Source organism: Solanum stenotomum, chromosome 7 (assembly GCF_019186545.1).
Source record: "Solanum stenotomum isolate F172 chromosome 7, ASM1918654v1, whole genome shotgun sequence".
NCBI lineage: Eukaryota > Viridiplantae > Streptophyta > Magnoliopsida > Solanales > Solanaceae > Solanum > Solanum stenotomum.
The window spans coordinates 53,449,120-53,466,199 of record NC_064288.1 but is presented as its reverse complement, the minus strand read 5'-3'; the positions used below and the strand labels follow the sequence as shown (position 1 = coordinate 53,466,199).

At 29.8% G+C, this 17,080-nt stretch overlaps 1 protein-coding gene and 1 non-coding gene across 2 annotated transcripts; one reads left to right on the top strand and one right to left on the bottom strand.

The window, feature by feature from the left end:
* Positions 1 to 933: 933 nt before the first annotated feature.
* Positions 934 to 1,016, bottom strand: TRNAL-UAA (transfer RNA leucine (anticodon UAA)). Its single transcript has one exon. It is a non-coding gene; the product is annotated as a tRNA-Leu (tRNA).
* Positions 1,017 to 6,611: 5,595 nt separating this feature from the next.
* LOC125871331 (pistil-specific extensin-like protein) lies at positions 6,612 to 8,945 on the top strand. The gene is made up of 2 exons (XM_049551918.1): positions 6,612 to 6,819; positions 8,470 to 8,945. Exons 1-2 carry the CDS (start codon positions 6,657 to 6,659, stop codon positions 8,832 to 8,834), a joined length of 528 nt encoding a protein of 175 aa, XP_049407875.1. The 5' UTR covers positions 6,612 to 6,656; the 3' UTR covers positions 8,835 to 8,945.
* The last annotated feature ends 8,135 nt before the right edge of the window (positions 8,946 to 17,080 follow it).

Sequence of the window (17,080 nt, the reverse complement as noted above, 5' to 3'; positions counted from 1 at the left end):
ATATTCCTTCTTCTTGATTCACAAATTCACTCAACCAATTTTTTAGCATATCTATTTTTTATAACAAGCTAAATGAGATTTAAATGTCAAATATCAGTAACATATATACCAACATATCAATATAGTAATTAGTAGCCATGAAATTTCCAAGCAAATGTTATCATTGTAACTAGTTTGATTGTATATTGCATGAACAATGAATTTTTTTCAAAATGTTTTTTCAATTTAGTCGCTCACTTGATTTTGAACGGTTAAATATAAAGATTCCTTGTTAGTTCTTCATCCTAGTCAGGACAAAAAGAGACCAAAAGCGTTTTTTTTTAAAAATTATTATCTTTGTGTCTTCTCATTTCTATAGCAGAGAAGTCTAAATGTGACAAACAAACAAATGAGCAGTAAGTACCTTAATTTTTCATCCTTAACTAGAGATATCATGTTCGCGTTCAAATATAAAGTCACCTTTGTGAACCTCAATACAAATAAAATAAAAACTAACTAAACGTATAAAAAAAAGTGATAAATTTTGCTAGCTATGTATTATATATCTTTGTGTCTTGTCATTTCTATAGTAGAGAAGTCTAAATATGACAAACAAACTAAGGTTCTGGTGGAGTAGTAAATACCTTAATTTTTCATCCTTAACTAGAGACAGTTCAAATATAAAGTCACATTTGTGAACCTCAATACAAATAAAATAAAAACTAACTAAACGTATAAAAAAAAGTGATAAATTTAATTTGCTAGCTATGTATTATATATCTTTGTGTCTTGTCATTTCTATAGCAGAGAAGTCTAAATATGACAAATAAATTAACAAATTAAGGTTCTGGTAATCTGGTGGAGTAGTAAGTACCTTAACTTTTCATTCTTAACTAGAGATCTCAGGTTCGAGCTCAAATATAAAATCACCTAAAAAAAAAAGTGATAAAAATTTGCTGGCTATGGGGTTCGAACCCATGCGCACTTATGTGCAGAAGATCTTAAGTCTTCCCCCTTAACCTCTCGGGCAAACCAGCTTAATGTTCAATTAATCATACATAAATTATATAATCTATTTTGTTTATGAATGGGTATAACACTAATTAAATTATTACTTTACTTTTACATTTAAATAATCTACTTTTAAATAATCATTAGAAACAGATTACAATTTCATTTTTATAATGTTGTTAGAGAGCACTTTATCATGCTAGGTCATTGTAACATCTTATATCACACAAAATATTCATTTTGTATTGCTGAGACGTGCGTCTAAGGAAAATTCTTTGCCTTCAAAGTGAGCCGAGAAGATGAGTGTAGAAGAAAGGACAAAAAATCAAAAGTTAAATTCATAGAGATCTTTTCCAAAAAAAAAAATAATACAAAATAAGGAATTTGAAGCAGCTTATGTTCAAAATTCTTCCAAAAATTTCACGAATTTATTGTTTAAATGATCATCAAATTATTGAAAATAAGTGAATAAACTTAGTTTTTCTTTTCTATTTTTTTCTTAAGGGATATAAAAAAAAGTTACTTTATTTTTACTATTTCACTCAAAGAGCCAAGCAAATAGGAAAGTTTCTTTTTTTAATGATATGCCACTTGATCTTTTTGGCCAAAAAATAGTAAAATCCTTTTATATGGTAATTAAATGTCCGAAAATCTTAATTAAATTCCGAGGGGATAATTTAACTTGTTACCCACGCCACGCTTTAAAAAAAGTAATTAGAAAAATTAGACCACCCCAAAAAACACAATTTGGAAACTTAATTAATCCTACTTCTATTAGGATTAGAATTTTAATAACTCATTATAATATATACGCTCTCTCTAAAGTTTTAGAAAAATACTCAAAAAACTATTTTTCTTCTAATCATTATAAAAATTACAATGGAAATTTTTGGTTTATGCAAAAGGTTTCAACAGATGTTCATGAATAAAAATAAGAAGAATATTGTAAGTGCCAAGAAATTACAAAAGAGATGCAAGAACAAAAATTTTATTGTGTACGTGGGCGAAAAGAAGTTGAAATACGAGGTTCCAAAGAAATATTTGTGCTCTTTTTTTTTCAAGCAATTTGTTGATGATTTTCAAGAAGATATTATAATTCGAGACATGAAAAATTCTAAATTTTTCGTAAATAGTTTCACTGTCTATGAATTTGAATATGTTCTTCAATTAAGCAAGATTCAACTTTACCCTACTTGTTGGTAGTGTGTTTTTATTTTCCCCCCCTTTTTATGGGGAAAAAGAAAAAGCAAAAAATTAGAAATATGCGTAAGAAAAAATAGCAATATTTGTAACATACGAGATTATATTGTTAATAAAAGTTTATTTCTTCAATTTATTTTATTCTATTTAATGAAAGATTATATCGCTTAGTGTGTTTCGTATCACTTTTAGAGGATTTAACACGAGTTCGACAATATTTATTGGATAACTTGAGCAACATGGATCAATTACCAGTTTTTGATTTATGAAAAAGTTAAACCGATAATTAAACCAATAAGATATTTATTATCGATTTTTGGTTAATCGGGTTTTGATCCTTAACGATTCAATTTTTAGTTTAACCGATAAGAAAATGTTCATATGATCATATATGCATGTTGTTCACAAAAATAGAAATAACAACAAGAATAAAGGTCCAACACAAATTTCTACATTGATCAATTTTGTTTAAGACATAATTGTTCAAATTTCTTCTAAAGACTCATGCAATAAATTGAGAAAACAACATTTATTGTCTTTATCATAATCAAATTTAAAATTGTAAAATAAAAGATAATACTAGTTTATATCGAGAAAAAAAAATATCGAAATAAAAAGAGAGTGATGCTAGTTTCTGTTGCATATCGCGAAAGTCATACTAAAATGTTAAAATCATGCACACTTATATGCAAAAGATCTTTTAGTTTTGGGCAAACCAGCTCACATCTTTATATAATGTACAAGATTTTAATATTTTTCACATTTCATATATTCAATGTTTTTCTAAAACTTATTTATTTATGAATATGATGTAAAATACTATTTGTGAGATGAAATCTACTAATTAATCTATTATTTACTTTTAAAAACCCATTAAAAACACATTACAATTTCGATTTATAAGTAATGTCCTCAAAGAGCATTTTATCATGCTAGGTCATAGTAAATGAAAGTTATAACACGTAAATACGTGTGTACGGAGAATCGTTGCAATCGAAATGATCCAAGGAGACAAGTACAAAAGGAAAAGGAAGAACAAAAATCTAAAAATCAAGGTGCATATCAGTCATTTCAACAATAAAGAAAAACAAAATAAGAAATTTGAAGTAATAATTGTTCAACATTCTTTCAAAAATTTCCCGAGTTTGTTGTGAAAATAAGTGAGAAAATTTCCCGAGTTACTTATCTTTTCTATTTGACTAAAAAAAGTCACCCAAATCGAAAAGTATTTTTTAAACCCAACTAATTTTAATAAAAAATATCAAATCGAAAAGGATAGTTTATTTTATTTTTTAGGATACTTGTTTCCATAATAACAATTAGACAAAAAAAATGGGATTAACTTGTTAACCACATTTTAAAAAAAAGTAATTAGAAAAATTACCAAAAAGAATTTGGAAAGTACGTAGACGGTCTAATTAACTGATCCTAATTTTATTAGGATTAGAATTTTTAACTCATTATATATACATGCCCTCTAAAGTTTTAGAAAAAAATACTTAGAAAATATTTTTCTTCTCATCGTTAAAAAAGATTCAATGGAAATTTTTGGTTTATGCAAAAAGTTTCAAGAGATGTTCATGAATAAGAACAAGAAAAAACATATAAGTGCCATGAAATTACAAAAGAAATGCAAGAACACAATTTTTATTGTGTACGTGGGCAAAGAGAAGTTGAAATACGAGGTTCAAAGAAAATATTTGTCTTCTTCTTTTTTCAAGCGATTCATTGATGATTTTCAAGAAGATATTATAATTCGAGACACGAAGAATTTGGAATTTTTCGTGAATAGTTGCACTGTCTATGAATTTGAATATGTTCTTCAATTTAGCAAGATTCAACTTTACCCTTGCGGTCTTTAATATTGTGTTTTTATTTACCTTTGTAGAAAAAAAAAGAAAAGAAAATAATATGAAAAAATAGCAATATTTGTAACATACGAGATTATATTGTTAATAAAAGTTTATTTCTTCAATTTGTTTTACTTTATTTTAACTTCTTGTTAGAGTTTCAACTATCATGTTCCCCTACCAACTTTTCCATGAATAAAAAATTAAAGTGCTTGAAATTTGCTGGCATTTTTTAAGTTAGTTAGTTTGATTTTATGAGTTGGCAAAGTATTGATCTCACTAATTCACATGATTATATTTTTAAAAAAATTGAATTTACGCTCGATTCACGATTCAATATCAAGGTCATAAAATTTGATATTTTTTGAGAAAGTTCTATCATGTGAAAGCAATTTTTAATGTAATTTCTGTTTGAACCATCTCGGTCCATGCTCCTATGATCATAAAAGCAATGTTGCAGAAAAAGAAGATTTGTTGCAATATAGTAACTAATAGTGATTGAAAAATTCATTGAATTTTCTTGATGAATCGAGAATGCCTGCCTTATTAAGAAAGATTTTTAATTAGTAAAAAAAACCCATAAAGAAATTCTTGAAATCGACTAAATCCTTTAACATTAATACTAATTGAGTTATTTCTTCTTCTTCTTCTTCTTCTTTTTATTTGGACCTTTTTCTTTTTTTGTTAACTGATAATTAATTAACTGTTTCCAAAAACAGACTTTATTCTATTAATCATATACACTTTTTGAAAACCATGGTCCACTTTCTAATTTCTTCATGTGAAGTACATTCCAATGGTTGAAAAAAGTGCTTTCTTGTCCCACAATTTTGCATAATAATTATCATAAATCAAGGTGAAAAAGAGTTTCTTCAACTCATAATATAAATAATAAATTTCTATCAAATCATCTTAACAAGAGGTCTCTAATTTGAATTCTGAATATGAAATCGGTTTTGATAGAAAACATTTTATCTTTAAAGTAAAATTTCTTAGCGCGAATTCATATTATTCGACATCTGAAATAGATATCGATTGTGAACGATCAAAAAAAATATTGATAATAAATCAAGGAAAGATTATCAAATTATTATGACTTCACGTTGCACCTTATGAATTGTATTTAATTAATATATTGTGACATATTTCCTTTTTGCTTTTGTTTGTTGTCCCACAGTACTTTGCCTAATTTTAAAACTTCATTCCTTTTTTCTTGAGATAAATCATGTTTATTATAAGGGTATTTAAGTAAATTATCATTTTTTTTTCTTTAACGTCTCACTTAATTAACCATCGGCGATCAACAATGATAAATTTGAAAAAAAAGAGAAGGAAAGTAACAAATGACTTCTTGAAATCTAAAACATTTAGTATTTTGAAACAAATTTAATTTTTTAATATAAACATAGTAAATTATTTTTTAATAAAAAGTATATCATTCTTCTTGAAATAAACAAAAAACAAAAGTATGATACATAAAATTAGATGGAGAAAGTAATGTTCACTTATAAGATATGAACATTCTAAGTAGAAGCGTAGACAAAAAATTTAAATTTATGCAATCGGAATTTTTCTCTTTATCAGATCTCATATCCTAAATTAATAATATACATATTAAATGAACATTTTATTTTTTAAGACAAATACAGATTATTGAGTTCATCCAAATCCATAATTAAAATTTTTGCTTCCCTCGAAGTTTTAGTTAAAACTATTTAGTCTAAAATTTAGAATCCAATAAACTAGAATAATGGACGGTTGACTTAGATCGTGAGAGTCACTCATGGTTTATTCTTTTGTGTGAGTTTAGTTTTTAATTTTATTTTTTTGATAATCCAATTTATAATCAAATTAATTAAAATTATCTGTGGAATAAAAAAATTACCAAATATCTAAGAGTCATTCTTTTAATATACCTCTAGAAACAGTAATAATATATGTTGTTAGATGTTTCCTTTATTTCAATTTATGTAATATAATTAAGCATGATACAAAAAGTTTTAAAATTAAAAACTTCTCTTAAAACTTGTCTCTTAAACGAGTTAATTAACAAGCGAAGTAATGATCATAGGCGGAGTAGTCATGAGTGAAGATTATGGGTTCAATCGAGATTTTCATCATTTTAAGTTATTAAGTTCTAAATTAATAAGTTAAACACATCAATAATGAACTTTTTAAGACGAATGCAAAGTTTAAACTTTTCAAACCTATTCCATTCAATCGAACTCGTAACCTACACTCTAGCTAGCTCCCCTATGATTACGTGACATAATATTTGTATGACTTAAAAACATTTATTAAAAATATTAAATTATTTTCAAATATAAAAATATATTATAACTATTTTTTTAAAATTTACTAATAAAAAAATAATATCACATAAATTGAAATACCAGAATATTAAATTAATACGCCATTCACATAGAAAGAAGCGTTTAGGTGTAATGCAAAATTATGGTTTGCACGTCATAAGTAGTGACCTTCCATGACATATATAACTCTTATTAAAAAATTCTTTTAAAAATTAAGTAAATACCACTATATATATATTTATAAATTCATAAACATACATGTTATCTTTGAACAAATATTCTTTAGAGAAATTAAGTGAGAATTATGAAAATGAAGATTGTTTTCATAGCCTCATTGATTTTGGTGTTTTCTAATTTTATTGAAGCCTCAGATGGAATGGATGTTATGCATATTGCTGGCAAAGTTCTTTGCCAAGATTGTACTCAAGGATGGAATGAATGGGTTGATGGTGCCAAAGCCATCAAAGGTATGTAATTTATCGTGACAGATTCTGAATTTAGACGTTACGAATTTTGAATTAATTCAAAGAATAGGTACATAAATCATAAATGTATATTTAACTCTATCGTCTACGTGATTTTCTTAACACTATCTATGTGGGGCGGACGCAAAATATAAAATTAAACATTATCTATATGGGGCGGATAAATAAGGGGCGGCTCAACGATATTGGGGACCTAAAGCAAAATTTTAGTTTGAGGCCTAAATTATAAACAAACTTCAGATATGTATTTATTCAAAAAAAATAAAATTTCTTACACTATTTAGATGAAAATTATTAGTATTTAAATTGTTTTTTCAGTTATTAGTTTTAGGTAAGATTTTATCAATTCTACATTAAAAAACATCCTTTCAGTGAGGCAATTATTATATGAATTGTTAACATAATTCTATAAGTAATAAGTTGACAAATATTAAATAAAGATAAGAGTTAGAACCATAAAATTTGACTCAAAAAATTGATGACTTGGTATACCCCATTTTAATATGCTTGTAGTAATGCTTGAAACTAAAGTTTAAAAAGAAATAAAAAAGAATTTGTAATTCACTTCGTTCAACACTCTTCACTATTGATTGTTATTTTTAACAAAGTACAAAAAATGCAAAAGTGAATAAAATAATATATTTTTTAAAATATACTTTTTATAATAAATAATTAATTTTTTCTATAAAAATTTTAACACATAATTTATTGGAAAAATTACTTAAATACACAACACTTCTTTACCTATTCTCAATATTTCCCTACTCTTTTACTAAAATACAAAAATCCCTTATTTTCCCCCAATTCAACTTAACCGGATACTTTATTAGTTTAAGTATCCGCCCATTATTAATTAAAGTATCCGCGTTGCTATATTATGCATCCGCCCGTTAATTAAGTATCCGTGCTGCTAACAACTTAATAATTTAAGTATCCACCTGTTATTAATTAAAGTATCCGCGCTGCTATATTATGCATCCGCCCGTTAATTAAGTATCCGTGCTGCTAACAACTTAATAATTTAAGTATCCGCCCGTTATTAATTAAAGTATCCGCGCTATATTAAGTATCCACACTGCTATATTATGTATCCGAAAAACACTAAAAAAAGGGATTTTTGATAATTAATGAAAGAGTAGGGAAAGGAAGTAATTTCTTTCTTATACTATGTCATTTGCCTAATTTTTACTAATTTATTCTTAATAAAAATTTGGGCCCCCAAAATTTGAGGCCTAAGGCAAAAGCCTTATTTCCCAAAGCATAGAGCTGGCCCTGGGCGGATTGAAAATATCAATTTATGCTATGGGGATGAATTGAAGTGCATAACATTAGAGTTGTGTGAATTGTATTATGACCCATTGGTTAACTTATTTTTACTTATTTTATTAAAATTTGAAAATTTAATATAAATAGTTGTTCACTCAAAAAATTATCGACAAATGTATAATATATGTATATATTATGTATATCGGCGAGAGGTTATAAATATTTTTGGCCGAACAACCAACCCCTTAATGCTTGAGCAACGACATACAATAACTTATTTATAAATTCGACCCATTTTGACCCGTCTTGTCACACTTAACATATAAGATCACATTCATTTTGTAACTTGCATCGAATCTTATGCAGGTAGCATAGTATCTCTGACGTGTCTGGATGAGAGAAGAAGAGTGATGTATTACGGAAGTGACCTCACGGATGAAGCTGGAATTTTTGACTTAATTGTTAACCAAACTTGTCATGGCAAAACAATTAAGCCACAAAATTGCTTTGTGAGATTGGTTTCTTCACCTGACCCTGTTTGCAATATTGCCACCGACTTTGCCGGAGGAAAATCCGGTGTAAAGCTCCACCGTCCGACGGTGGTGTACCGGGACTTGCTCAAATATGTGCTTAGCCCTTTCTACTACACATCTCCCATGTGTGATGAACCTAATATTAATGATGATGATAATTTGGAGACTAATGATGATAAAAATCAAAACAACTATTAAACTAAGTTCTTGATTTTTTAAAAAATTTTAATGTTTGTTTTAAATTTCCCATTTTGCAAATGGAAAATGACAATTTATCTATGTTGGATGAGTTGATAATTTTATTTTGTATTATTAATTACGTGCAAAGGACATATATAAGTTTTAATTATAAAGTCTCTCTTAGTTTCAACTATATATATTCTTTATTAAAGAATTTCTAGAAAAAACTATATATTAAAAAAAAGATGAGGAACAACAACTAGCAACATAGCATGATTGACAAGAAGTTGAGGTTGAATGTGGTGTGAATATTTATTTGCTTTTCATTCTCTAAGTTTATTTTTGTTAATCATTAAAACTCTTTATCAATCATTAAAACGATAAATATGTACTCTTATACCTCAACAATATATAATTTTCAAGACAGTTTAAGCTTGATAATTTGTGATCTCGTTTGGTATTGCTACACGCTTTTATATTAAAGAATTTCTAGAAAAAAAACTATATATTAGAAAAAAAGAAGATGAGAGCAACAACTAGCAACATAGCATGATTGACAGAAAAGTTGAGGCTGAATGTGCTGTGAATATTTGTTTGCTTTTCATTCTCTTTATTTTGTTAATCATCAAAACACTTTGTCAATCATTAAAAAGATAAATATGTACTCTTATTCCCCAACAATATATAATTTTCAGGGCAGTTTAAGCTTGATAATTTGTAATCTCGTTTGGTATTGCTACGCACAATAATGTGGTACATCCAAAATTAAATTTGTTATCGCATTTATACCATGTTTGTTTAGCCGTATAAATTATACCGCCAATCAAATATTCAGGACTATAATCTTGAGATACTTTAGTCTGCATACCAGTTTAATTTATACCTAATTGAAAGCAGAAACCTAAGAAATTGGTCAATTGGAGTGTACAAGTTAGGCAAATGGTAAGTTTGAAGCCGTAGATATATGGTAGAATAATACGTATTATATACGTCTCTCTAATGTTTATATGTTGTCGGCCCTAAATTCCAGTTCCAATGTTAGGTTTGGTGCTTTTCTAACGTAACAACCAATATTTATTACTTAGTGTGTGGAAGATATTCTTAATTTCTATTTGTCGGAACTCTTAAAAATATTGACGCATTGTGTTGGATCCTCCAAAAAATGTATTATTTTTAAAGGATTCAATTCCAAACACACATCCTTTGATATTTTTAAAAAGTCTGAGCAAAATAACTTAATACTGAAAGATAAATATTTCGAATTATGTTTTTTCTTTCCTTAAAGCATATTATTGAAGTGAATATCTTTAAGGAAAATTCTTAGGTAACTCAAATGGTGCGTCCGCGTTGTCAAACAACAGTACCTCTAAGTTGGTTAAATTCTGCAGCAAACTTATGACTGTTGTTCGGCCAACTAGGAAGTAATTCCAGGAGAGGTCAAAGTGAAATCAACTTAGACAACGCGGATGCACCATTTGAAGGATCCAACACGAGTTCGATAACATTTATTGGAGAACTTGAGCAACATGGATCAATTACTGGTTTTTGATTTGTGAATAAGCTAAATCGATAATCAAATCAATAAGATATCTATTATCGATTTTTAGTTAATTGATTTTTGATCCTTCACGATTCAACTTTTAGTTTAGCCGATAAGAAGATGTTCATATAATCATATACGCACGGTGTTCACAAAAATAGAAATAATAGCAATAAATTGAGAATTTATATCGAAAAGAGAGAATATCGCAATAGAAAGAGAGTGATACTAATTTGTGTTGCCCTATCTCGGAAAGTAATATTAAATTTTTAAAATTATGATTGATAAAATATTAAAATAATCGTGCACACTTATATGCAATAGATCTACGTCTTCCACTTAAGCTTCCGGGCAAACCAACTAACATCTTTATATACTGTACAAAAATTTAATATTTTTCAAATTTCATATTTTCAATGTTCTTTCTAAAACTTATTTATTTATGAATATGATGTAAAATATTATTTGTGAGATGAAATCTACTAATTAATCTATTATTTACTTTTAAAAACCCAATAAAAATACATCACAATTTCAATTTATAAGTAATGTCCTCAAAGAGCATTTTATCATAATACGTATATATATGGTAGAATAATACGTATTACATACGTCTCTAATGTTTATATGTTGTTGCAGGGGCGGCTCTAATAAATCGGTGGCCTAAAGCAAAATCCGAATGGAGGCCTTAAATTCGAATATATATTTTTTATGAAGTTTATTATAGCCAATTATTTAATCTTTCTTGAGACATAGTACTCATAATTTATCAAACTTCTATTACTTCTTTGCTCTTTTATGAAAAAATTATATTTTCTACAAATTATACGCGATATTTTTTTTAAAAAATATCTATAACCTATTATATTTTTAAAAAATGAGGCCCCTCAAATTTTGAGGCCGCGGTACTTTTTTTTCAAACCTGTAGAGCCGCCACTGTGTTGTTGTCGGCCCTAAATTCTAGTTCCAATGTTAGGTTTGGTGCTTTTCTAACGTAACAATCAATATTTATTACTTAGTGTGGAGGATATTCTTAATACCTATTTGTCGGAACTTTTAAAAAATGTTGACACATTGTGTTGGATCCTCCAAAAAATGTATTACTTTTGAAGGATTCAATTCCAAACACACACCCTTTGATATTTTTAAAGAGTCTGAGTAAAATAACTTAATACTGAAAGGTAAATACTTCAAATTATGTTTTTTTTTTCCTTAAAAGCATATTATTGAAGTGAATATCTTTGAGGAAAATGTGAAAAAGGAAAACAAGAAGTTTGAGTATTAAAATTTGTCGATATTAAGGATTCTAAATACTACATTCCTATTAGGTACTTGTGTATTTGTATTAAGTTAAACCACATCATATAAAGTAAAATCGAGGAAGAGTAACATAAATGGCGACAACAAAAGTTATGGTTTTGAAATACTCCCAATTTAAATGGATGAACAAAACAAACACTAGAAATAACATCTATAAAGAAGTATTAGGTGAAATACTTTTTAATTTTAAAATGTTCATTTATCTTTAATGAAATAGCCGATTTGATCCAGATCAAGTAAGCACTCAACATCTTTTTTTCTTTTCTTTTTGAAACTACATAAAATTATATGAATTAAAATGGAAAGACCGCTAATCAAGTGATAAACAAAGGCCGAAGAATAGTTAGATTTTATTTAAAAATATTATTACCATACCCTGTTGTATTTGCATTAAAAACCCTAAAACCAAAGATTTTGTATATATTTTAACATATGTTTTTTTTTTAATACAAACAATGAAAGATATATAAAAGAAAAATGACAAAAGAAATAGAGAAGAGTTGAGGAGTGGCGATTCAACAATAAGAAATCTAGAAAATCGTTTTAGAATTAAAAAAAAAAGTAATTAATGTTGAGGATAAAATATGAAAAAATATAATTATTTTTTCTTGATATGCTAAAAATGACAAGTAAAAATAAAATCTAGAATTAAGAGAGAGTGTTTGAATTGACTCATATGTTTGACAAATATAAAAAAAATGACTTAAAAAAAGTTAGACATTGTTAGACTTAAAATAAGTTTAAAATTACATAAAATAAATCAAAAACCAAAAATAGATTTTCTTCTACTTTTTATTTTATGACTTAAACATCATTAAAGTTTGATTTTTTTTTTTTTTTGACTTAAAAATTATATTTTTTAAATAGATCCAGACGGCTTCTAAATGATAAGTAAAAATAAACTAAGAGAGTATTTTAAACTCTGAATTTCAATTTATTCTTTTTCAAGTAAAATAATACCATAAAAAATAAACAAAAGTATAATTGAAGACATCCAGGTTTTTATATGCTGATATTGGTCAATATATAATCAATAAAATGTAAAGATTGCAGAGAATCCAATAATGTGATTTACTGAAGGTAAGATTTTTTCGGGAATAAATAAGAAATTAGATAGGACTTTTAAACTTCAGTTTTTTTTGAAAGAGACATTTCTGGTCCAATCAAAATTAAATTGGTTTTTTCTCTTTTACCGTTGAGTGAAGGTGAGATGAAAATATATACGAATAAACGGGTCTTAAATATTGCTGCACTTAAAATATATACTCCTTTGATTTTTTTTTAAAAATGACCTAATTTATTAAGTTATTCTTTCTGTCTAAAATTTTTTATGTGATACATATGAATTTTTGAGAGTCAACCAATTTTTTCCGTCTCTCTTCTATATACACTAGATAAGGGTGCCCGTGCAAGGCACGGGCAATATTAATTAGCCCTACGTGGCCATTTTTGATTGGTTTGGTAGTATTTGAGAGCAAAAAAAAAGTGCTAAAAGAAAGAAATATTAATTAGCTCTACGTGGCCATTTTTGATTGGTTTGGTAGCATTTGAGAGCAAAAAAAAAGTGCTAAAAGAAAGAAATATTAATTAGCCCTACGTGGCCATTTTTGATAGGTTTGGTAGTATTGGTAGGAGCTCTTTTAAGGAAGGAAATGACGGGAATACCCTTGGTAGTCCAAGGGAACCACCACTTATATAGTATGAAATGACGGGAATACCCTTGGTAGTCCAAGGGAACCACCACTTATATGGCCATTTTTGATTGGTTTGGTAGCATTTGAGAGCAAAAAAAAAGTGCTAAAAGAAAGAAATATTAATTAGCCGTACGTGGCCATTTTTGATAGGTTTGGTAGTATTGGTAGGAGCTCTTTTAAGGAAGGAAATGACGGGAATACCCTTGGTAGTCCAAGGGAACCACCACTTATATAGTATGAAATGACGGGAATACCCTTGGTAGTCCAAGGGAACCACCACTTATATGGCCATTTTTGATTGGTTTGGTAGCATTTGAGAGCAAAAAAAAAGTGCTAAAAGAAAGAAATATTAATTAGCCGTACGTGGCCATTTTTGATAGGTTTGGTAGTATTGGTAGGAGCTCTTTTAAGGAAGGAAATGACGGGAATACCCTTGGTAGTCCAAGGGAACCACCACTTATATAGTATGATGAATATATATATATATATATATTATGAAGTATGATGATGATATATAGTAAGTTGGTCTCCTTGCAGTTCTCACACAGGTATGCCATCTGTAGATAACAAACTAAAGATCATTCTAAATGCCTTTGCTAACATGTAGTTTAAAATAATAAATGTTGTAGAAACCTTAAAAACTTAAAATTAATCATGCGTTTAAAGTAATTATTGTTACAGACACATTTAAAGTAATTACTGTTATTATCAAGCACAAACTAGAAGTAACAAGTGTTAGCAGAAACCCTAAAGCTCAAAATTAATCATGTGTTTAAAGTAGTTACTGTTGTTATTATCAAGCACAAACTAGAAATATTAAGTGTTGCAGAAACCCTGAAACTCAAAATTAATCATGCATTTAAAGTAGTTACTGTTATTATCAAGAACAAACTAGAAATAATGTGTTGCAGAAACCCAGAAACTCAAAATTAATCATGCATTTAAAGTAATTACTGTTATTATATAAATTTATATGTATATGTTTGATTCAAATAATGTGATATTTTGAATTTCAGCCAGAGTTCCATAACACAGATGGAGATATAGACGCAACAAAACACAGAATTAACCACAACAGAGATGGAGATATAGACGCAACTAAACAGAATTCAGCAATTTCCATCGAGTAACATGTCACCTTAACCATTATACATGCTTTTAAAGTAATTATTGGTACAGAAAGCATTAAACACATAATTAACCCTGCATTTAAGGTAATTATTGTTTAAGAGACGGTCGAACACAATTAAACAATTATGCCACAGAAACCATTATACACATAATTAACCTGCATTTAAATTAATTTTTGTTATAGAGACTGTAATAAATTGACTAGTGAAACACTAACTGCACTTATAGTAATACCCTTTAGCTCACTTACAAGTAGTAGTAGATATATTGAAGTCCCTAGAATCAGAAATACAAGAGGAAATTGCAGAAGTAGCAAAACTAATGATAGAATAAGAAGGAGGTGAGGAGCTAGAAGAAATTGAGAGAGAAAGAGTGTCCAGTGATAACAACAAAAGTAGTCCTCCTGCACTGCTCCACTCACAATGCTTTATGCCTACTGCTTTGCCAATTTTACCCCTTTTCACGTGAACTTCCCCCTTTCCAAACATAATCCCCAAGTCTTTTAGGAGGAATGACCTTTCTAGCAGTCTTACGTGGCAGTCTCATGTGCTCATCCTGAGTGGCATCCTAGTCAATAATTGTCTCATTCACAACATTACTCCCTTCCTGGAAAGCAACCTTGTCCTCAAGGTTGGACTTAGCGAGATCCTCTGTAGTAGGAACACTCAGATGTAGAGGAGTCACTTGCTGATCCGGAGTGCCAACACAACGCTTCAACATAGAAATATGGAAAACAGAATGTATTTTTGCAGATTCAGGCAGTTCCAGGCGATAAGCAACAGGACCAATGCGTTTTAACACCTGATAGGGCCCAAAATAACGTCTCCCAAGCTTATGATCTCACTGCAAACGTAAAGTATTCTGCCTGAAGGGCTTAAGTTTGACATACACCCAATCACCCACTTCAAGAAAGGTATCAATCCTAGACTTATCAGCCAGCCGCTTTATGCGATTCTGAGCCTTCAACAAATTATTTTTGAGAATGTGCAATACTTCATCCCGTTGCAACAGATAGGACTCAACCAGTTCGCTCGCACTACTCCCCAAAATGTACCTAGCAACAGTAGGAGGTTCACGACCATATAGTGCCTGGAAAGGGGTCATACCAGCTAAAGTTTGATATGAAGTATTATACCAACATTCTGCCCATGGCAACATAGCAACCCATTGGGAAGGCACCTCAGCGACGTAACAACGTAAATATTGTTCCACACATTTGTTAAGAGCCTCAGATTGTCCATTTGTTTGAGGATGATAGGCTTTACTCATGGCTAAAGTGGATCCTTGCAAGCGATTAATCTCTTGCCAAAAAGAATGCAAGAACCGCGGATCACGATCTGTCACAATAGAACGAGGAGGGCCATGGAGTCTGATGATACTCACCACAAAGGCCTCAGCTACTGTATGAGTCGAGAAAGTAGATGGCAATGGAATAAAATGACCGTACTTAGTGAGACGGTCGACGACTGTCATAATCGTGGTCTTTCCCTTTGAGCTCGGAAGACAAGTAATGAAGTCCATTGCAATATCCTCAAAGACCTGGTTTGGAATCGGTAATGGTTGTAATAGCCCAGCAGGATGTAGGTGAGAATCTTTCATTTGCTGGCATATATGGCACGGAACCACAAATGTTTGTACATCCTTGCACATCTGTTTCCAAAAGAAATTAGATGACAAACGATGGAATGTGCGCACAACCCCGGCTTGTCCTCCTATAGTAGTAGCATGGAACTCAAGTAGTAGTTTATGACGTAAGGGAGAGTCCGAGGGAATCACTATTCTGCCTTTATAAAATAACATCCCTTCTTTGAACTGATAGTCATCAAAATTTTTATCCCCAAGATTCAAGGCTTGCTGTATTGCTACTAATTCGGGGTTGGTCTGATTCAGGTGCTTTAAATCACCCTCTAAAGCAAAAGAATTGACTGAAATAGTCATGAGAACAGCCTCTGAAGTACGCGACAAGGCATCTGCGGCTGTGTTTTGTTTTCCAGACCTATACAAGATACGAAAGTCATAGCCGACAAGTTTAGTGAGCCATTTTTGTTGCTCAGGGGTCTGTTTAGTCTGGGTAGTTAAGTTATGTAGTGATTGTTGATCAGTAAGGATAGTGAACTGACGCCCCAATAGGTACTGTCGCCATTTACTCACAGCTTGAGTAATGGCAAACATCTCTCGGTGGTAAGTTGAAGCTTGTTGCATTCTAGAGCTTAACTTTTGGCTAAAGAAGGCAATAGGGTGGCTTTGTTGTGACAAAATAGCTCCAATACCTCGCCCAGATGCATCAGTTTCCACCTGAAACTCCTGACTGAAATTGGGCAAGGCCAGAACAGGGGTAGAGCTTAATCGAGATTTTAAAGTGTTGAAAGCATGTTGCTCAACGACTGTCCATTTGAAGGAATCCTTGCGCAACAGGTCAGTTAAAGGACCTGCAATAGCTGCATAATGGTGAATAAACTTGCGATAATACCCAGCTAGCCCAAGGAAACTACGAACCTCTTTTACCGATCTTGGTGGCGGCCATTGCCCAATGGTACTGATTTTGTCTGGATCTACTGAGAGGCCTTGAGCAGAGATGA